The following is a 22,112-nucleotide window of genomic DNA, read 5'->3' as shown; positions in this document are numbered from 1 at the left end:
GAAGCTCAACATCTGCAGCAGACCCCACTCTTCAATACCCATAACAGTGTAATGAGGATGTAAATAAACCATGCTTCCTTAAAACAGGCTGGGTGCTGGGCCTCACACCAGGTCCCAATTCCTTCTCTTAAACAGGAGAAGATGAAAGACCAAGCACGCATGCAGAGACTTCTTTTGCTCAGAACAATCAGACAAATGCATACAAGACAAGAAAACACTGTAATAAAAATATCAAATACAAAAAACATTTTAAGTTTGATGTGTGTGCAAGGTTAGTTTAAAAAGCTCTTCTATATTCCAAAGGATCTATTACTAGAGTTTGTAAGTCCAGGCTAAACTATTTCTATGTTAAGAGCAGTGTAATACTTTATTTATTCAACAAGAAGCCTGGAGGAATTGTGTGAGTTCAGCATCCGTGCTCTCAGTGAAGGGCTTGGTGATCTGATGACAACGTGTGTACCTGTGAAAATTGTGCACTAACATAAAGACTTAGAAGTCCATATGACGATTCCCAAATTTCTGATGACTTCTCTTGAGCACAACTGGTTTGAGCAGTGGCAAACCAGGGAATATAATCAGGATCTCCACTCTAGGCTTGCTGCAGTTCTTTGAGCCACCAGAAAGGTTGGAGGAATCTGCATGAGAGAGTGCCGCATGTCACCAAACCCCGTGATGGAAAGCAAAGAATTTCACAGTTTGGTTTTCACATGAAATACATAGGATTTAAATGACTCCTGCCACACTTCTTGAAAATCAAACCGTGGTGGAAAATTGAATGCAGTGTTATCACCAACCCCAAAGTGGAAATGCCATCATCCTCCCTTAAACTCAGCAACCTGGACTGGGTGAAAACTGCCTGAGATGAACCCTTTTCTCAACAGGTGCAGCTTTCCAGATCCAGATCCAGAACAAAGAGCAAGGTGTGAATAGGATGCAGTGCACCATTGCGTTGATGCTAATAAGTGTCCAACTATGGCCTCAAGCTATAGTAGGGATGTTGTGTGATGAGGTCTAACTTTATGAACCCAGCCAAAAACCAGCTTGTTGACTAAGAACAGTCACTTTTGTCCTCAGATATGTTGCACCATACACTGCAGGGCTCCAAATAGCTGATAGCTGCAGGTGAAGATGTTGCCCAGAAGTGGATTATGCCTGGGGCTAAAGTTGCCCTTGTGTCAGAGAAGACTGAAAAAGGAGGGCTTTTTTATTGTTATTTTTCAAGGAAAAGGTGAGAAGAGTAAAGAAAATTGCTTGAAAAGACAGTCTTCTCATTGTCTGTGACTATGATTTTTAAAAAAACTAGGTATTACAGAAGGATTTTTGTAAGTATACCTCCATATGCTCCCTTAAGACTGCTGCACAATAAAGCACAGTGCAGCCATCAATACGCTGCTTTTTCAGTTCTACTTGCGTTTTCCTCCACAAATGCTTTCTGGGTGACTTCACCCTTTGACTGCTCATATACAGAGGATCAAGTAAACCAAGCCTGAAGGGCTGTAACGGTCTCATCAGGAAGCTCACAAAAGCAAGAAAGTAGCTGCCAGTTATACAAACACCATCTACTCCATCGCTGCAATTTTACAGCAATGGAGTTTAAAGTTCAAGGATTAGAACTAGGTTTTGCAGCTACCTAAGCAAAGTGCTTCCTTCTGTCTTATCAGCACTACATCCTGCTTCTAAAAGCTTCAGTGCACTGCTAGCAGAGCAACATCCCCACACTGTGCACCTCAGTGCTGTCTCTGAACAGCTTTCTTGAGGCTCTCAGCCTCAACACCAAAGCTTGAGGTAGCAAGCAGTTGGAGCTGTAGGAAGTACACAAAGCAGCAACCCACAAGAACACTGGAATAGTCAAAATCCTTTCAGAGGTGTCTTCAATGTAGCCAAAATCTTACACATCAGTTGTCATTCTGGACCTAGCGGAGAACAACAATATTCCTAGAGCACAAATAAAAAGTGATGTTGAGTGTGGTGTCTATCTGAAGCGAGCACTTATGATGCCCCCAAACTTGCCTCACGGGGTTTGTTATCCTTACCTTCTCTAAGGAAGTCTAACTGCTGGGACCTTTAAATGCAAATCCATTCTTTGGACACTCTCCTGGCCGGATCACTTGTGCGTACAAGTCCATCCTCTGCTGCATACTACAAACACAAGTTAAGATAGAAGCAATCAGAAGCCAAACTAGTGCAGTAGGGAGCTAGCAGCTGGCTGTGCTACTTTAACCTTTATTAAAGCTCTGGGCAGATATCAAAGTTCAGGCTACATAATTAGACATTTGTAATGTGCCTATCACCATGGTATCAAGAGCCATTCAGCAACAGAAACTACACTGGGTTACGTAGCCTCTCCAACAGCTCAGCACATGGGTGGACACAGTATCCTTTTCAAGGCAACTGTGCAGACTCCAGCAGCCACAACCAACTGGTCTCTGGCTTCAGACACAAACACACCTCCTGCGCCACCAGAGCTAAGAAACTCTCCAGGTCTCTAAAGGACAAGTTAACACATGTGCTATTAGGTGGGTCTACACGAGCCATTTGCTCTGATACTGTGATAATATTGCGAAGTGCCATGACTTCTATGTATTATTAAAGATTTCATTCAAAGAAAGAAACAGAACCATGGAAAACCCTCATACTTTTTGCTTAAGGCCACCTTGACTATTTTCCTATCTCTTTTCCTCGTCTTCAAGCACCTCCCATTTTCAGAAGTATTTCCACCTGAACTAGTCTACCCTCCCCAAACCACACTATAAAAGTAGTTCCAAGATTACCTCTACTTTTCCCCCCCAAAACCAGGGCTCTAAAAATAGCATGGGAAAAGTCTCTGTTAGGGACTATCAGCCTGTCCTTCGTTTGCTTACATCTGTGATAAATCCTTAGCTACTGACACTTGTGAATACTAGCTTTAGCCTAAAGGCCACCTTCCGAAGAGGCTTTCTGAAGCAGAAGAGACAGGGGAGTAGAAAGGAGTCCTATGCTGTTAGCCTGTACTCTCGTCTTCTCCAGTTCCTCTGCACCTTCAGCAGGTACATTTGCCTATAGATGTGTTCTCACTGCTTTCTGCCTTCCTTTGTTCCCAATGCTCACAAACTCCTTAGTCATCTTCAGTACTGTGCTGAAGTGGACAGCTCAGTCACAGGAGATGACAACTGGCAGCTCCAGCACACAAGAGATGTTCCCAGACACAGCATACATATGGTCATGGTTTCTCCTCAGATAAAGGTCTTCAAGAGGTTTCACTAGGTAAATATAACTGAGGACTCACACAAATTCTTCAACGGTGAATTACTAACTACATCTAAGCAGGAGAGCTGGTTTTCCATAGGAGCAGCTTACAATGCTTGTTTACTCCCACAGTACTGTGTTCCCTGGTTCCTTCATCAGCAGTTCTTCACTGAGGGCTCCACTAGGTAGCAGAGATGGACTCAAGCCAATAAGGGACACACAATCACCTACATCACTTTGGAACTTTTTGTCAGAAAAGCAGCCATGGGGAGTTAAGGTTTTATGTGAAGATGCTACTCTCCAGCATAAGTTTATCACAAAGCAAGACCTGGCACTAATGGTTCCTTGTATGCCTTTCCCATAGTATTATTAATTCTGCTAATTTCCAGTAAAATGCTAACATAGTCCATATACATATGGACTATACAACTTCTCAAACAAGATTCAGTGGTCACCTTATGGTATTACAGGGATTGAAAATAAGTCTGCCCAACAGTGCTCTATTCAGCTTTAGACTTCATTGTCACAATATGCTGTACATGATCACAAAATTTTACATGCCATTAAACAGCAATGAGATAAACCTATGGCAGATGTACCCATCTGTTGTTGGGATGGAAGCTCCAGGACAGTGCTCTCCACCAGCTGCCTGCTGAATGTATCCTACGAAAGAGCATTCTACAGGTGCTGGCAATGCTGACTTTGCACCAAGACTCTAAGAGCCCTTGCTAATTCACAACACCAGCCTGGAGACAAACAGCTTCGGTGATGGCTTAGCCTAAAGGCACTACCAGCACTGAGTTCCAGTACAAGATAGCATCAGAACTGCTTCTCACCATTTCAGCATTCCCTCAAACTGAAGGGTGTCAACCTTTGGGAGGAACAGCAGAGGAATACCCAGAATGGTGCTCACTCATAACAGAAAGGCAGCAGACAGAGGACACCATTAATAGCATCCAAGATAAGTAAGTAGCTGTTCTAGGCTAACACAGTCTGATAACGATATGACAAATGGAAATGGTTTTAAACTAGAAGAGGGGAAATTTACATCAGATGTAAAGGAAATTTTTCACTCAGAGGGCGGTGAGGCACTGGCACAACTGCCCAAAGAGCTTGTGGGTGCCCCATCCCTGAAAGCCCTCAAGGCCAGTTGGAGGGGGGGTCTGGGCAGCCTGAAGTGGGGAGCGGGGGGCAGCCCTGCACATGGCAGGGAGGTGGAACTGGATGGTCTTTGATGTCCTTTCCAATCCAATTCCGTGATTCTCCAGTTCAACAAAGCCCAAAAGCAAATACTGGCATCTTTTATACAGGGTCAGAGAAGATTTCTACAGCCATTCTTCATACCTGAATATCACTATATCATGATGCAGTGCAAGACCTCCGCTCTTTTCATATCAATATAGTTCTTGAAATCAAACATGATATGAAGTGTTCCCCAATGCAGCCTTTTTTCCATATGAGTTGATCTCTCTTCTTGGGTCTAATCGACAACTAGATTGGATATTTTCCAAATCAGTATTTCTGAGGCTGTAGTACTCTCCAAAGACTCTCAGAATAAAACACAATTAAGCTTTAGAAATCAGTTCTAGGTGCAGGAACAAGTTCTTACATGTTGATGCTGGCATTCAGACAGCATTTATATGCCTCGAGGGATCCTGAACATTCATCACTAAAATCTTATGAAGAAACTTTGAGGATCACTGCCTCTCCTGTTTGATTTCCTATCTCTCCCCTCCCTGCCCTTATGCATTTGCTTAATAGATAATGATATCCAGAAAGAAGCTCTAATTTATATTGAAAGTAGGTGAGAGCTGGGAGCAGTCAGCATGCATAACCAAGCAGATTTGCAGACCTCTGCCAACTATTTGGCAGGTCAGTTGATAGAAACACAGATGCGCCAGCACTATTTGCACTTAGGAGCAGGTACATGCATAGATGCAATCTGCAGGTTTCAGCTCCCTACTAGGAGATCTCGCCCCATTTTTCCTACAGCTTTGTTCTCTGTAGCCCTGAAAAAGGGTTCAGGTTGTTCAGTATTAACTATTTTCTGCTCTGTGTCAACAGATACTGAAGATATCCTTACATCAGGCTACCGATTGACAGCTTACATTAATTTCCGTGCTGTAGGCCAGGGCCTGTATTACAGGTAAGTCTTACAACACATCCCTCACTACACTGCTAGTGTACACTGCTAGATAAAGCTTTGACAAAGTAAAGAGTAGGCAGGGAAGAGCAACTTGTAGGACCTGTCTATTGGTATTAGACACGTTCCCCAACTTCAGTTGTACTGAAGCATGCAAGCAGTGAACAGAAAACTGAAGAAATATAACAGATCACCCCGGTATCCTACAACAAGGGAATATTTTTCAGTGACCAACAGGGATTTTCAGCTACTTCTTGGGCTGGTACAGATCATGGCTATAACGCACATGCATACACCAATTTGCAGCATAAGACGTGTAATGCTCATTACTGGAAGACAGCCCCAAAGCAGGAGGAAACAAAACTTTAATGTACAGCTTTTTAAGAGGTGATTCACATAGAATTTGAGAGAGGTGAAAGTAGTACATTTTGCAGTGTCATTACCAGAGTTTTAACCTGGTACTTTGTTCTCGAAAAACTAACAAGACACACTAATAGCAAAAGCATTTACATAACCACAATAATTCTTTTCTAAGGCAGGAATGTTTATGCATATTTAAATAAAGAAAAGCCATATAACTTGACAAATACCAAAGTATGAGTGCTAAATCATAAGGTCATCTGTTAATCAAATAGAAACATTTAAATCCTTGTGACTGTCCTTTAATCACAGACAAATATCACACGCTGTTCTCATAGGCTCTTTTTCTTAAGCCCAGCTTTCAATACCAAGGAGTTGTATTCCAAGACAAACACCTCCACCTCTAGAGAGGCTCTGCTCCTCAGGCAGAGATGCCATCCCCACACTTTAGTAGATAACCCGCTGCAGGCTCAACACACCTAACCAGCCTGCCACATCCCATCCAAGCAAGGCAGCAGTGTGACAAGCAGCAATGGAACAGTGCCAGACGTGCTGGTTGCCCCAAAACTGCAACAGCTCACCCTAAGCAGTGTTGGGAACCACAGCCCATGACCCAGTAGAAGGCTGCTGCTGAGTAAAGAGAAGCATCCAGCATCATCTGCGTTCTCTGAGTCACCTGAAATCGCATTGTCACCATCAGTGAAGTTTAAAAAACAAAAACAAAACACAGCCACCTGCATGGATGATGCAGGTACCTTAAGGCACAAGGGAAAATCATCTTCTCACAACAATGAGCACACTGTAAATATGCAAAAGGACAAACCATCCTCAAATTGACCTCCTCACTTCGCTTGCACAAGTGTTTTAACATAAACTAGTCACCCCCAATAATCTGAATGTTTTACTAGATAGCAGAGAATGAGTCAGAAGATAACAGTAAGAACTGCTGACTAAACATTAGCACATTCAGTATATTCCATGAACAAAAGGAACTCACATCTTAAAGAGCAACCACTGACAACCACGTTGGTAGAAGTTGATCTCTGATACTGCCACCAGCAGCAATTTATTTATTAAGTGTTATGGATTTTGAGGGTCTTTTGTTTGTTTGTTCTGGTTTTGTTTCTCAAGATAATTTTACTCTCCTGGAAGGAAGATAACCATCAGTTGAGGCTTTACAATTCTGCTGCCTTTCAGACACTGAGACAGTCTGACAGATCTATGAGTGAGAAGATTGCGATAGACTATGGAGGCACGCAACAATTAGCATATAGATAAAAAACAATCCATAGCAAAAGAATGTGGAGGTAGACTGCCATATAAACTTGCATTTCCTCATGCAGGAAGTGCCAGAATCATACCTCTCTACCACACACAAAGACACTAATTCAAATCACTGCAATGGACAGAACTGTACTAATATGGGGTTAAGATGCTATTTCCCTGTTATTTAACTTAGCATGGCTGGATACAATCATACATTCATTGTAAGAGTTCATTGTGCTCAAAAGCAGAAACACTCTTGCCTTCAAACAAATACTACTTCAAGGATGCTAACGAAGAAGCTCACCTTCCCAGCTTAGTTCAATAGCACACCCATTTACCATAGGACACCAAGCACAAAAACATTCTTCCAGTTACTTCAAGTCCAAAAGACTTCCTGAGCCAGATGTCACTTCTGTGTATTCACCTACCCTTGAGTTTACTCTGTTTGCTTGAACCCACACCAGTTTTCAGCCTCCAGAACACTTTTTGGCTATGAGTCTCATGAGCACACTACTCACTGAACATGTACTGCCTCACTCTTCAACTATTCTTTTTATTTTTAAGCAATAAAGTGTGCTCCTACAATTAAGCATTTTGATGGCAAGTTGAGATTTTAAAGGCCCGGCTTAGGACTGATCAAAATGGCATTAGAACTGAGTAAATATAATAAGACTTAAGCTTGTTTCAAAGCTATAGAGTTTACAGCTTTAACTTCCAATTTTCTGTATGGTAAGGCTTACACAGCACTTGCTAACAGTTGCCAAGTAATGCAGCCATTCATAAATTTCTACATACTAGCACACCTGTTTGTCCAGGATTAGGTAAAGGAAGAAACTCATCCCTCCCATGAACCCCTCAGAAGCCTGGGAAGGCAGCAACAGAGACCACCAATTTGCTGTCAGAACATGTTGCTAGATAAAATTACAAGCTGAACAGAGATATCAAAGATTGACAGATCCAGAATAACTTGCTCTCCCTCCTTTTCATCAGTAGCTCACCAAAGCTATCTTACTAGCATAGAAAGCATCCATTTCTTTACGTTCTTGTGTTTCATGACCGAAGTTAAAAGGATATTAAGAATAGTCTGAGAGTTTCAGTGGTTTCCAATAGACAGAAAAACCAAAACAGTCCTTCCCCCACCCCAACTCTGCTGATGACCATGTAGGGAAGGGAGCTGGTTGTTGTAAAGCAATCTGACCTTGCAAAACACAAGAACATTTTGGCAGCAAGTCAGAGAAACTTTCCTTATTGCTATAAATATTCACTAGGTAGATTTATGAACCATTGTCTGATCATTAGCCACCAGTTCTGTATTGCCTTTCCATGTACATGCATTTAAATGCACCACTTACTACAGAGGATACTCCACTCTTCACTGCTGCATGTTTAACTTTTCTTGAACTAAATTTCAGAACCAGAAAAATCCATTTACAAGTTCTGATTGCTCTCTGAAAGGGAACTGATTACTTATTGTCCCTTTTATAAAGTATGAGAATGTGCATTAAAAAAACCAGTAAGAATTGCTTTCTTTAGCAAGATACTGGCTACAAAGGATTACTACTCCTATTAGAGTCATATACAAATTGTCTGTAAATCAAATGTTTACTCTGGACAGAAAAAACGATTTCCAGATCACAAACAGATGTCATGAAATAGAAAGCATCCAAGTTTACTCCAGAAATCTTTTCTTTTGAGAGAATGAAAAAAAAGACAGGTACTTGTAATTTCCATAAGAATTACTACATGGCTTCCAAAGAATTTTATAGCACTATCAGTTAGTTAAGGACATAAAAAGGGTATTTTCACTTGGTATTGATCAGACTATAACCAACGTAACCAACAGACCAAGCAGCCAGCAATGGGACTCACATGGGGTCCCACTCAGCGTGAGGTCTCTGTAGGGCTTGGTGCTAAGTCTGTAGTGCCTGGTCTATAGCGACCATAAGAAACACAATACACTAAAGTCACACCAAACTACCACTTGACATTCAGAGCTATTATCGAGAAACGTGTTTTATATTGCCAGTGCAAGTTTTGGAATTTTATTTTTCTTGATCTTACATTAAAAAGGCGGAGTTTGGTAACAAGTCATAACCATAGGACAATCAAGAAGGCATTATAAAATTAATGCATGAGTGCAGAAAACATTTTAATGCAAAAACAGGCAGCTCACAGACATAATGGTTTAGCTTAAAGTAGTAAGAAAACTTTGTTTATCTTACAGGTGCTACAGAGCCCATACCGGTCAACAACATCATAAGTAGTTATTTGGACCCTCTTCCAGAGAGGAAAAGCTCTTCTCAGAACCTGATAGAAAACTTGGGGCTTTTTATCAGGTTCTTCGACAGACGAGGAGTGTTTTATGGCTTATGGGCAACATGGCTCTTTTCAAGGCCTCATGACTGAAAAGAATAAGCATCATCAAGAGTCTCCAAGAGTCTTTGTTCTGCAGAAAGCAGTTAACATCTCCAGAAGAGCCAAAAGCCCTTTGTATGAGGTGTTCATGAGGTCAGGAATGTATGCTTCAAGGCACATATGCCTCACATATGCATTCAATACACACGTATGCTTCAAAGCAATACTTTTATAAATAAGTAAACAAGAGAATTTTCACAATGAAGGTCAAATTGTACTTTATTACAAAAACAAAGAGGCAGCAAAAGTTAGAGGGCAGATCCCAATCCACCCCTTCTGAAAAGGGGCCAAGGGTTTCTTTACGGACACAAGAAGGCATGCTGCACACATCAACTCCCATAGAGGTCATAACAACACAAACAAATTGAAGAGGCACATCAAAAAAATTCCCACTGTAACCATGTGACTTATGTTTTTAAAAAGTAATCATCACTACCTGAAATACTCTAAAACCTGGGAAAGCCCTGGACATCCTGAAGTTGTTTCCCTGAACAAGATACTGAACAAGCTGATCTCAGTAGCACAAGCCTTTAGCATGACAGACAATGTTTTTTTGTGAGTTTTGTGCATTTGCTGCAAAAAGACTTCTTTGTTCCTGCTTGATTTCTCCTCTGCTTTACCTGGGGTAGTACGCCGTGTAGTTCATGAAGAGCTGAGCCCCAGCAGGGTAGTATGCTGTGGAGGGCTGGAGCGTCCGCGGGTTCAGGAGTACAGATGGTTGATATAGAGCAGCTTCTGTTGGCACAACCGCAGAAGGAGCCGGAAAGGAGTAAGAAGGGGGTGAAAGGCCTAAAGCAGACAAATGGAGAATAGATTAAGACCTTTCAAATTCCAGCATATACATGACCTTCATTAGCTGAGCAACTCTGCGCTAAGTGAAGAGCTCTTACAAGTTCCTCATTTTCCTGCTCATCACAGAAAATAAATCTGGGGCACTGATACGGGCCTGACTCCAAGACCAAGGTGTGTACTTCCATCCCCTTGTCAAAAGCAAAGCAAGACAAAAAAAAGCCACCTCTTGCTCTGGGAGATGGGTCTCTTTATGAGAAGGAGAGCAGTTTTTCTTGTTTAGGCTCAGATTTTAGCATAGCCTCCAGCCAAGTGAGACAATTCTCCACTGTAAGAAGAAAACTCCAATGTCTGAGATCTGCCTGACACTCCCCGTGCAGAGGACATCATTTCATCCTGATACTCCCCATTCCCCAAATAGCTCTGTCTTCAACAACAGCAGAGTGGGAAAAGCCATTGCTTTGCAGTTTCTCACATTAATATTCAGTTTAAAAATAAAAATGAACAAAAAAGCAACTGCACTTTGTTTCAGCAAGAGGCAAGGCATTAGGAGACCTCGCAGCCAGGAGTTCACTCTCCTCCTTCCTCCCTTCTTCCCTTTTCCTCCCCATTTTCCAGTACCATAACAGTGAAATTCAGACAGAAGCTTATTTCAAAGCAACAGTCAGCACCTCACTGCACTGTGGGATGGGAAAAAAAAAAAAAGAAAAAAAAATAATCAATTGCACTGTAATTAGAAATGGGAACACTGCTATCTAAGAGCTCCCAAACATTGGGACTTCCGTTCAATAACCCATTCCATGAGCTCTCAGGAGAAGCTTCCAATTCCTGTCCAGAATATCTGTCACGGAGGGCTGCATACTGCAGATCCCTTCTTGGATACTCGCTTTGCAAGAAATGCTAGTAGACTGTAAAGCTTGACTTCTAAGGATTAGCTGAAGGTCTATTCACAGCTCAAAACAAACCACACCCAGGAAGTTCACTATCAGATTAGCTGCTCTGACTATCCAGGGTTAGAGGATGTTTCTTAGAAAAGGCACCATCATCAGTAATACTTTTGCATAGAAGGAGTGAAAGAGAAAGCTTCCACCCAACTGCCTTGTCATTTATTATTTCTCCCATAGGCTCAGATTTATACAGCATACATAAGCCCTTAAGTTCTTAAAACACTGTCCCCAAACGTTTGTCTAGATCATCCTAATAGCTCTGGAGAGCATAACTATACATGAAACAATTCCTGCAATTACCTGAGGCCAAAACTAAGTGTATTTATCTTTCACAGAGGCAACTCATTTCTGTACAAACAACAGAAAGCTAAGAAAGAGTTCAGCCAGTAGTGGTATGTATAACATGAAGTTAAGTCCAAAGGAGAGCCTTACCAATGGCTTCATAAATTAAGTTTTGAGAGCAAAAGGGCAAGGATTTACACTTTTTATCACGGTGAACATGTCAAGTAAATACAAATCAGCTAAAATGAGAAACTTCTTTAAGCCCTAAACAATTAAATTATTTTTTCCATTGGCATGGCTCACCCTGGCAGCTTAAGTTTCAAGAAGAGGCAGGCAAGTCTACCACTGGAAAAGCAAGAAGGATTTCAAAGTAGTTCTTCAATCATAGTAATCCACAGCCAAAGGGAAAAGTGAATGCAAGCTGCTGCTCATTTTAGATGAAGCAGCCTTATTTTACCACCCACATCTGAGACTCTTTTCCAAGAAAGAGAATCAGAATCAAGAAAGCAGCTCCAACACCTACCCGCACATAGCGTAGAGTATTGCCAAGACCCATGCAAAACTTACATGGTAACTTACATGGTGGTGGGGACAAGCCATTTCGATTTAAAGTGCCCCCCATTAACACAAAGTTCATCTCTTCAGCAGAACACTGAAAGACTTCAACGTATCTGTCCTTCATAGTCTTCTTATGACACCTCTGTGCAGCCAAGAAAGCTCGGTCTGCAGATTTCATCTGAATAAAAGCATCTCCCGATGGACGTCCCTGCAAACAAGACAGACGAGGAAATGTTTCTGGAGCTCTCATGAATTAGCAACATAATGATTTCTGCTGTTTTCTTTTTTTTTTTTTAAAAAAAAAAACAAAGCAGTCTTTAATCCTAAAAATATTTATCTCCAAAGTTAAGCACAGTCAGTCATCCCTACAGCCTCCTACACCTACCAGTGTGTTTAAACTCTCCCTGAGGTTCCCCTCTACTGCTAGGGAATCCTGATCTGCCCACTGCATCTCGTGTTTCTTCTTTCCTCTTGTGTTAACTTGACTGTATTTATGTTCTCAGTTAAGTGCTAAGCTATATACTTTCTTTTAAGGCCAGTGTGGGCCAGAATATTTTGCAATGGCACTAGCCTAAGTCTAATCAAGTAGATAGGCTTGGTGTGAGCTTACAGGGAAGAAAAAGTACATCTTTACAAACAGCTGTGAGTGGGATAAACAAGGATTCACTTGAACCACATACAGCTGCTAACTCCAAGTAGCCAAAACCAGAGGTAAAGCTCTGAAGTCAGTTCTGACTTCAGTTCTGGGCAAGTTCTCATTTCTGAGGGAAGAATCATATCAACATCCTTTACACACTTGGCTCTGACTCTTTCATCAGAAACGGGATAGCAGGAATAGGGAGAATATTCAGAACGATGATAATCAAGTAGTTGGGTACCTGGAGAGAAAATAAATAAAAATGTCTGACAGCTTTGGGCTGGGATGGCTGATAGCCCACAGGTCTATACACGCACTCCAATTTCTTCCTCCAGGTTCTTTAATCATTTCTGACAAGGGCTGATATTTGCAGAAACCACTACTTGCACTTTAGCATCTGCATCTCATTATTTGTTCCTCCAGCCCTGCTCATTCCTTATCTTATTCAGTCTTGGCTAGCCTATGGCTAGGTCAAGTTCTGAAAGACACAGAAATCTTAAGATAGAGAGGTACTGCAGTAACTGCAGCCCCCACTCTCTTCCCAAGCTTCTCAAATGTAGAAGCTCCACCCCAGGAAGAGGAACCATTTTGCATTTTCAGTGTGGTCTCAGTGTTGCTCAAAGCAACGTTAGAACCATTTTTTACACCACAGTAATCAGTACAACTACTCAGGGCATCTTTGTGGAGTATGTATGAGAAGCTGCCTTCTCCTCCCCTTAAGTCAAAAAGCTACACAGATGGACAAGGAGATAACACTTGCCTTTGTCTAGAAGGTCTTGGTAGAAATTGCCTCCAGCAAACAATAGCAAATATCTGACTATCTATACAGGGCAGCGAGCTGTTAATCTGTGTACTTGGCCTTGGTCACTTAAGGGAATTAACGCTGTAGTTCAGGAGATCTGAAGCTTCAGCTAAGCTTAAGGGCTTGTGCCATAGGAAATCCTTGCACCTCTAAAACACCGTAGTCACTGATGTCCTCATGCATTACCTGAGGCACATTGTTAGCCAAAGCAGGGGCAAATCGCTCTTTTGTGAGGTAACACTGACCACAGTTTTGTTTTAAGATATACCTTTCATAAGAGGAATTAAGCACCCTGTTGAACAGGGCTCCCCAGTTCAAGCCTCCAACAGTGCAGGATCACAGTTAGTGCTATGGGAACACCTTCCTCTCCCCTCAAATTAAAAAAAACTGTGGCTTAGCTTTTAGACACAGTGGGTCTCACTGATAGAAACCAATCTACAGAAGATGCAGCAGCTGTTAAAGCGTGGTTCAAATACACTCATCTATTGTCAGAACGCTTCTAGAATCAAGGCCAATTAATGTCATTAGTGACAGTCCCAAAAGTGCTCCCCTACTGGGGATGATACTGAGCCTGTTCATATATCCAACCGGCAATAAAGCACCTACCAACCTGGTGATTTAGCACCATGTGAACACCATGGGTCCGAATGTCTGTAGAGAACTCCCCCAAGAACTCCAGGATGTCCTCAATAGTGGCAGCATAGGGAAGTCCACGCAAACGTATGCAGTCTCTGACATTAGTTGGAGGCACAAATTGCTGAGGTAATACTGGAAGAATAGGAGGTGTTGGGAGAGGAATGAGAGGTGTGGAAGAGTACCTATTCAGCACCTGCACAAGACAGAAACAAAGGTTACAGAAAGCCTTACTTATTCTTCAACTCACAGGAACTGAATGCAACATCCATTCCATCTATTTTTAGTCTGGGATGTATTTAAGAAAAATGAGACATTTTCTGGGCTTACATCACAGCAGTAATGCTTAGAACTGAAACATTTTGCAATAGATCTTGGAAAGAGTCACCGTATTCTGAAGAATTTACTTGAACTGTAACACAAGTCTCAAAAGATCCCCTAGAACACAAAACCTGCATTTCCACAGCATTTTTATTGGGAAAGATATCTGAAAATATTTTACTAGCTACATGGGGCCACTTCTACCCAAAGTTTCTCCTCTGCTAAACATTAGGATAATCTCCAAACTAGAAGCATATTTTACTACCAAGCAGTCTTACATTACTGAGTCACAGTATTTGAAATAAGGGAGTCATCCTCTGAGATTTACTGGGTAACCTAATCAGTAGAAATCCCACCCTGTCATGTGTTTACTACCTGTTCAATCACTTCCCTTTAGTATCTCTGAACAACAGAAATATTCATTTATATTTACATGTATATCAGATGGCTTTGCTAAACAAAGGAATTGGGGGAACACTCAAGGAAAATACAATAACAAGAGCAAGCACTGCAGCTAATGTTTTCTCATTGTTAGTGTCATCCTCCAAGCAAGGCACTGAAATCTGCATATTTGGGGGTGAAAAGCCATATCATTGCTTGGTTACAACAAAATGACTACTGCTAGGCTACAGCTTGCATCATGAACAGAAGTTAGTGACATCAGCCTGAGCTCTATAAGTTTTTTGAAACATACATTCCTCTTAGCCCTACTTCATGCCTTGACAGCATAATCAATGGTCCATCAAGCTATGCGAATGGCAGGAGACACTTCTCAACCATACAACTCTGCCACCCTCTGCCAGGTAGCCAGTGCTGTCAAGAGATGGCTGACAGCTGCCATTAGAGACAGTCCAAAAGGTTCTTGACGTGTTGCTCTTTAGAAGACAACAAGATCAAAATATTCTGTTCTTCTGTGCTGGGGACTTTCAGATCAATAGTTGTTGCTAGCACTCCTTTTGAATAGAAGGAAGTGAACTTAACAGAAAATTTGTGGGTTTAGTGTTTTACATTACAGATACTGTAATTATATAACTACAGGTTGCAAGTCTATCAGAAGTCAAGAGTGAGAAATCAAGGATTTTTATTATATATATATATACATATACATATATATATATATATGTATGTATGTATCTGTATATCTGTATGTATGAGTGGCCACACATGCTCAGACAGTTGTCAAGAGCAAGAGAAGGGGGGAAAAAAGGTTTCAGTCATGGCCAGGCAGTGTTTGCTGACACTACTTTGTGCCAGTGTAGGAGCATGGAATACAAGAAGATGTCTGCAAGCTTTTCACTCACCTGCTGAACTTCTGCTGCAGTGCTCCTGAAGAGTTCAATGTACCTTTTTCCAAGCAAATCCTTATGCTTTTTCAGTGCATTCTGTGCATATTCCTCACAAGCAAACAACACAAAGGCATCCCCTGTTGGCCTGCTGTCAGGGTATGTGACGAATAGGACTCCCTCCTTCCCTCCTGTTACAGGGCAGTGCTGGCCAAAGAACGCCAGTACTTCTTCTGTTGTCACGTTGAAAGGAAGACCTCGCATCCTGACTATCACTTGGTTTTCTTTTGATAAGAACTGTGCAACCTCGTTGGAAGTGCCTTTAGCAAGAAAAAAAAACACACACAGAAGCACTTAAGTCTTGGCAGCCATATAAAACCCTGAGTAAGTCTGGTATAGCTACCTCCTCCTCCCTGCAGAATCCTTTCTTCATGAATAGTGCCTCTGTGCACCTCACCTTTTTAACTTAGACCTCTGGCACACACTGAAGCCACAATGAGCAGCAATCAAGTACCCAGAGTATTGTGCTGGGAAAGAAGGCTGGAAGGGCATGCTGAAGACAGCTTTGGAATTTCATTCTACCCTGAGAAAACAGTCAAAGCCTGCAATTCTACTTTTGCTATCTTTAGAAGACCACTGATGTTCACAGTTAAAAGTCTACTCTGCCCTATTCAAAACTATCTGCTAACCACAACTCTGCACCTTAATACAGTCCTTTCAGTTACTGCTAATTCATTTTGTAAAGCTGATATACAGAATGAACTTGTGCCAGACGTGTACTATTTTTCCAACATTAGTATGCAATGTCTTTACTTTGACTGGCGTAACTGTTACCAAACCTATCAAACAGACTTCTATTCAACAACTTAATAACCTCTCTCACTCCAAAACCTTCACCTTTGGTATTCAGTTAGTCATTTATAAACCTGTTAGGAACCAAAAAGTTCTTAAGGCAGTACTGTTGATACATAATAGCCTATCCACTCTTAACTCAAATTCTCTACCACTGTAATCATAAAGGGAGAGGGTAGTCTGTCCCCGTAAATTTCCCCTTTATTTAAAAGCAGATTTGACTTGAAGAAAATCAGTTCCCTAAATCCCTTGTTATTTACACTGTGGTATCTGTCTGCTTTTACATGCAAGTCTCCTAAGCAACAGCAGTCATATTGTTTTGAAAAACTACTCAGGTTTTCATTTTCAGCAGCCAAAAACATCTAGGTTATCTTCCTAGATGACAGGACCTAGCAAACAAAACCCATTAAGATCACTTTGACAGATCAAATCCTTATGTGACAGGCTGCTTGAAAACAGCAAGGGTGTGGAAGAGAGAAAGGTGGACAGGTAAGTCATGGAACAGCTTGGACTGCTAGCAGATACACACCAGCCACCTAGCTTGGTCAGGGAAAGAAAATGAAAGACTATATCCAAGAAGAGCAATTTAAAACTCCAAGTTAGTTGCAGATGCTGATAGAACAAACCCCCTCCTTCTCATCCCTTAAACATTACCTCCTGCAATCTTCAGGAAATCTTCACCTGTTGCCTTGTATACCTAATGAAAGGGAAGAAGAGAGAACATGTGATTGACACGCAGTTTGCAATCCAGCTGAGAAGAGGATCTCAGAGCAAGTGGTACACACCTCAATGTATCGGTTTCCCATGTGATGCTTGTGTCTCTGCAGTGCTAGATCTCTATGCTCTTCATTTACAAACCTGACGAGAGCCTCCCCATTCCTCCTGCCTTGGGCATTGAGGCAGAGTGCAGCACCTCCCCTGCAAGATTTAAGTTAAAGACATAACCACTCCATGAGTAAGGCAGGTGAAGCAATACAAAGGTAGAGGTTGGTTCTTCGCTACTAACTTGGCAATATTTAAGCCTTTGAAGAACTTTGCTATGTCCTGGTCAGATGACTGCCAAGGGAGCCCTCTCGCCCGGATGACAGCGTTGTCGTCCACAAGCTCCATCTTGCTGCTGTAGGCATCAAGAGAAGAAACAACGTAGAGATGGCTTCAGCATGTCTCAAACACAAACCGCTGCCTGTCACCTGCACTCCAGCAACAAGCTTCTGTCTGCTGGGTGATAGGAAGGTACTGCCAGGGCTGAGACCCATGACAAAGTCACAGCAAACAGCAAGCTTTGCCAAGCTGCCCTTTCCCAGCTCCCCTCTGCACTGCACCACACCTGCTCCTTCAGCCCTCCTTCCCTTGAGTGCACTCCCCCTTCGCTCTCCCCTCATGACATACTGATGTGTTGTACTTCCCTGTTAGCCGAACAGGGTTAGTACTACGAAGTGAAATACTTGCTCTGCTAATCCTGGCTAACTGGAGATTGAAGCAGAGCAGTTAGACATAAGCAAAGCTAGTGTCTGATGGTGTGCAAGGGCCAGTCATGGACTAAGACTGGATTTGTTTGGGATTTTACTTAGGCTGAGGACTCCTGCCTGAGGGGTTTAGCCTTAACGTTTTGTGTTTGGGCCACTGCTGCACTACTGGAGACTAACATAGCCACAGGCTAGGCTGGCTGTTTAGCATGGGAATAGCTCAGCCACACAGAGCCAGATTTAATTGGTCATTACCACAGCCTCTTTTGTTCTCTTGCATGTTCAAAATGCCATGTAGAACAAAACGCTGACAGCTACCCATGGCTGCCTTTCTGGCTATTGGAGGGACAGGCTGCCACAAGGAGTCTGTGGGACTGACTGAGCAGCTGCCCGCCCTCATGTGAGAGGGCTGTGCCGTGCCCTGCTGCAGGAGGGCCATGTTTCAGACTGTATTCTAAGTTCTCAGGTGACCTTTCCCTGTAGATGTCTGTCCAAAACTGCTGCTTACGTCACCCAATCCTCTACCTCAATATTTTGCCTCAAGAAAAAATAACCAATTAGTACACGTGTTTGTGCAAATAAGGTAGTGTTACCTTTTTCAGTGACATGCCTTTGCAGTTCAAATAAAGCCTCTATTTCATTTATTATTACAAATAAGACCGGAATCTTTTTACCTCATCACCAGATTTCATTAGCGAAAGGGGAAAAACTTAGCACAGTGCTAAAACTAAAAGCTGCCTGAACTGATCTCACTGGGTAACTCCTGCCAGTATTGCTGCATTCTGCTCCTGCCTCCTTTGGTTCAGAATGCCAGTATCATCAACTATGATGACAGTTCATTAATCTGGAAGGGGTAAGTAATCACACAAGAAGGGAATCTGAATAAGGTCAGTTTAGCATTGGTCTCCTGTGATACTGCAGAGCAAGTATCCAGCAACACTGAGGAAAAACCCATACTCGTACATGGAAGTGCATGATTACATCTCTTTCTTAAATGCCACCAGGCACAGATAAAGCTTTATGTTTAAAACATATTTGGGAAGAAGACAATCGTTGCAGCTCAAGCAATTTACTGGGAGCAGCCTATTGCTTGGCACCGTGTCTTTATGGAAATGCATCTTTCCTACATAAGAAAAAGTCATCATGATGTGTATTCAGCAACTGTGAAGCAAACTGCAGGAAAAGTGCAAGAGTTAATACTAATAGGGTTACCTCTGCAAAAATGCTTAAGTTCTTTGTTAACTGCACAGCACATTCAACATCCATTATACGTACTTATCAGATCCCAGAACTACCAGCACCTAACAAGCAACAGTTTCCTGCCAGGCTTCAGTCCTACATCTGATGCAGTTCTATTCCCTTTCCCACTTAAAACATCTAATTTATTCCCACAGCAGTGACAGGATAAATAAAAAATAATGACAACAGCTATTTGCAAGTTATTAATACAGAAAAGTACAGCTTATATAAGCAGTGTCTGGTGCTTTTTTTTATGGTTTTTGTTTTTGTTTTTTAAAGAGAGAAAATGGAAAAGATACATACCAAGGCCCACTTTCAAATTTGTAGTTCACTCTTTCCGGATCTGAAAACCTGTGATCTATGAAACATGGTACAAGTTATTTCCTTCTGGCACAGCAGGCAAAAAAATGAGCAACACAGAAGACCAGTTCACCACACTTACTGTATGGTTCAGATATTAGTGTTAAAATAATGTTCCCCATATCTTCAACTCGAGAGGCTCCATAGGCGAGTGCTGAACTGTTCTTGTCAAGATTTAAATCTTTGTGCTGGAGTTAAGGCAATCATCACCAGATAGATTTCAAATTGGTCTCCTACTAAAGCAGCAAGCTTTGGCATTATCTTAATGGCAAGTCGCTTCTCAGGGGAAGATTTAATCCATTTTCCTGCTGGGATGCATCAGCTGCACTGGGTTTGCTGCTGCCTTGGCCTCCAACTACTGCCACCTGCGGGAGTGTGAGGTCAATCCAGAAAGCATCTGGGGACATGAGACCCCATAATAAGGACATACATATTTAATACACTCATGCATTTTGTATATCTGAAAGACAGAAACACTCCTGCATGCAGAAGAGACTAGTGTCCTGTCCTCTTTAATTAAGATCATCTTTAATCTCCAGGGGAAGATCCGGGGATGGAGGAAAAACAAACCATCAACTAGAAACTGAAAGAGACATAACATGTTTTCTAAGCAATGGAGTACTCTACCTAAAGTAGAGTAAACGTTACCACTTTGATAAAATTCACAAGCAGCACCTTGTCTAAAACTCACCTATTTGAAGTTCCAGTCTGAGCTTTGTGCTGTTAAGCAGTGTTGGGAACAAAAAAGATCAGCTTAGAGTGCACCACTGTGGATAACCAAGAGACAAACCAGAGTCTGACAACCCACAGTATCTTCCACAACCCTTCAGATCAGAAAAAAAACAGCAAGGATAAGCTCCCCTGCCAATAAGGAGCAGGAAGTGTTCTATCTTAGGATGTAGACTGACCAGATACAAATCCACATTCATTGAGTCAGATTTGAGTTGTATATACCAACCTTTTCCCTCACACAATTCTGAAGTGTTTATTATAGTCTCTCTTCCTCTTGCCATATTTGATCCCCATAACAGCACAGTAAGATTACTAGCAACTTCACTATATTTATAAAGTCAATTTTTAAAAGGACTTTTTTTCCTATCCACATCTCTTTCTTTGAAGAGAGAATGCTTAAAAAAAAAATCAAAACAAGAAGTAAACTACAAAGTAGTTGACAGTAGGACTTGCTTTTTCTGTCTTATCACTTCAATTTAAGATATTAGAGAAGGAAAAAAACAAGAGTTTCTTAAACAATAATCCCTATCCTGGCACAGCAGTAAAGCAAGGCATTCGAAACAGATGAATGCAACAGTTACTTGCTCACATTTCCATAAATGTACAAAAGATTCATTTCAAATGCACAGTCTGTATTTCAGTGCTCAAAAGTTGCTTCTCCGCCCCAGATGGCAAAGCTCCTCTTAAAGAAATGGTTTTCTCCACTTGGAGTTGATCATATTTTGAGTTGGCAGACGTCTACATGAAAGACAGAGAGTAGAGGAACAACTTCTGTTAGAAACAGGCAACGCATACTCACTTTGTCCTATCATTTCAACACAGGTAGTCGGAGAGGAGCATTTAGATGTCACTGGGGAATAAAGTCTCCCCATTATTTGTGATGTGACAGGAAGTCATTCCTACAAAACACTTTTTTTTTTTAAATCTCAGGACTAAAACAATTTAAAACAGTAATTAACTGAGTTAACAAATCTCTTCCACAGCAAAGATAGGAAAAACGCAGCACTGAAGCTCTGAGGCTAATTTGATTTTGAGACTTTGTTGATTTTAAGTCTGCTTTGGAGCATGGAATGTGAGAAGACAGCACGTAATCAGCTTCAAATGCACTTGTAAGAAGACTTACCATAGTTTAAAATTAAGAGGCAAAAAAATCAAACCACATATTAAGCCAGTGATCCATCCCTGCTGCTTGCACTGCTAAACAGTGTGCCAGCCACTGCTATCATCTGCCCTCCAAGTGTCATTGGAGTAAACTGGTCAAGAGCATTAAATGGTTCTCTTAAAACCAAACAGAAATCCTGAACAAGCCACAAGAAACAACCCCAAAACATATTTAAGAGACTGTCACCAGTGTTTATGACAACGCGGTACTTCTTCATTGCTCTCTCTTCCTAAGCCATCCACCAAGCTTGTCTTCCTCTACTAGCAGCTGGGAAAGGAAGGGTGGGGGGCTAAAATGAAAACAAACATTGCACAGATTGCCTTCATCCCTGGCACAGAAGCTGTCTAGTCAGCAGCATGCAGATGCTTCTGGGAACCTCAGGTAGCAAAGCAGAGGAGCACTTCTTCACCAGACATCACACCTGTGCAGAGCTTCCCCTGCCCAGCCAGGTTATGAGACACTGCTGGAAACAAAGATATTAGAAACCTGGTCTTGCCTATTTCTTTATGATTACTGGAGTTACTTTTTATTTTTTAATATTTCCTGTCAGACAAGAACTCAGGTAGGAGTTTCAGCAGGTATTAGGACAAAGAGACATGTACTCACACAGTGGCTTTGCTACCAGACCATGCTGTCACAA

At 41.8% G+C, this 22,112-nt stretch overlaps 1 protein-coding gene across 3 annotated transcripts in view; it reads right to left on the bottom strand.

Moving 5' to 3' along the window:
• Positions 1 to 200: 200 nt before the first annotated feature.
• Positions 201 to 22,112, bottom strand: part of ESRP1 (epithelial splicing regulatory protein 1) — a 30,886-nt gene continuing 8,974 nt past the window's right edge. The window contains exons 5-15 of one of the 3 annotated variants that reach the window (XM_418338.7): positions 19,661 to 19,759; positions 19,522 to 19,576; positions 17,520 to 17,630; positions 17,299 to 17,431; positions 17,168 to 17,210; positions 15,680 to 15,981; positions 14,035 to 14,253; positions 11,995 to 12,193; positions 10,030 to 10,198; positions 2,034 to 2,139; positions 201 to 635 (exon numbers count right to left, since the gene is read on the bottom strand). In XM_418338.7, the coding sequence (XP_418338.3) occupies positions 2,049 to 2,139; positions 10,030 to 10,198; positions 11,995 to 12,193; positions 14,035 to 14,253; positions 15,680 to 15,981; positions 17,168 to 17,210; positions 17,299 to 17,431; positions 17,520 to 17,630; positions 19,522 to 19,576; positions 19,661 to 19,759 (1,421 nt within the window). In that variant the 3' untranslated portion in view covers positions 201 to 635; positions 2,034 to 2,048. Of the gene's footprint in view, positions 636 to 1,918; positions 1,936 to 2,033; positions 2,140 to 10,029; positions 10,199 to 11,994; positions 12,194 to 14,034; positions 14,254 to 15,679; positions 15,982 to 17,167; positions 17,211 to 17,298; positions 17,432 to 17,519; positions 17,631 to 19,521; positions 19,577 to 19,660; positions 19,760 to 22,112 lie in introns of those variants that run through there. The other 2 variants (XM_004939950.4, XM_004939951.4) reach the window with 2 other exon arrangements.

Source organism: Gallus gallus, chromosome 2 (genome assembly GCF_016699485.2).
Source record: "Gallus gallus isolate bGalGal1 chromosome 2, bGalGal1.mat.broiler.GRCg7b, whole genome shotgun sequence".
Classification (NCBI taxonomy): Eukaryota; Metazoa; Chordata; class Aves; order Galliformes; family Phasianidae; genus Gallus; species Gallus gallus.
The sequence above is the reverse complement of the archived record's forward strand: the minus strand, read 5'-3'. Positions and strand labels throughout refer to the sequence as shown.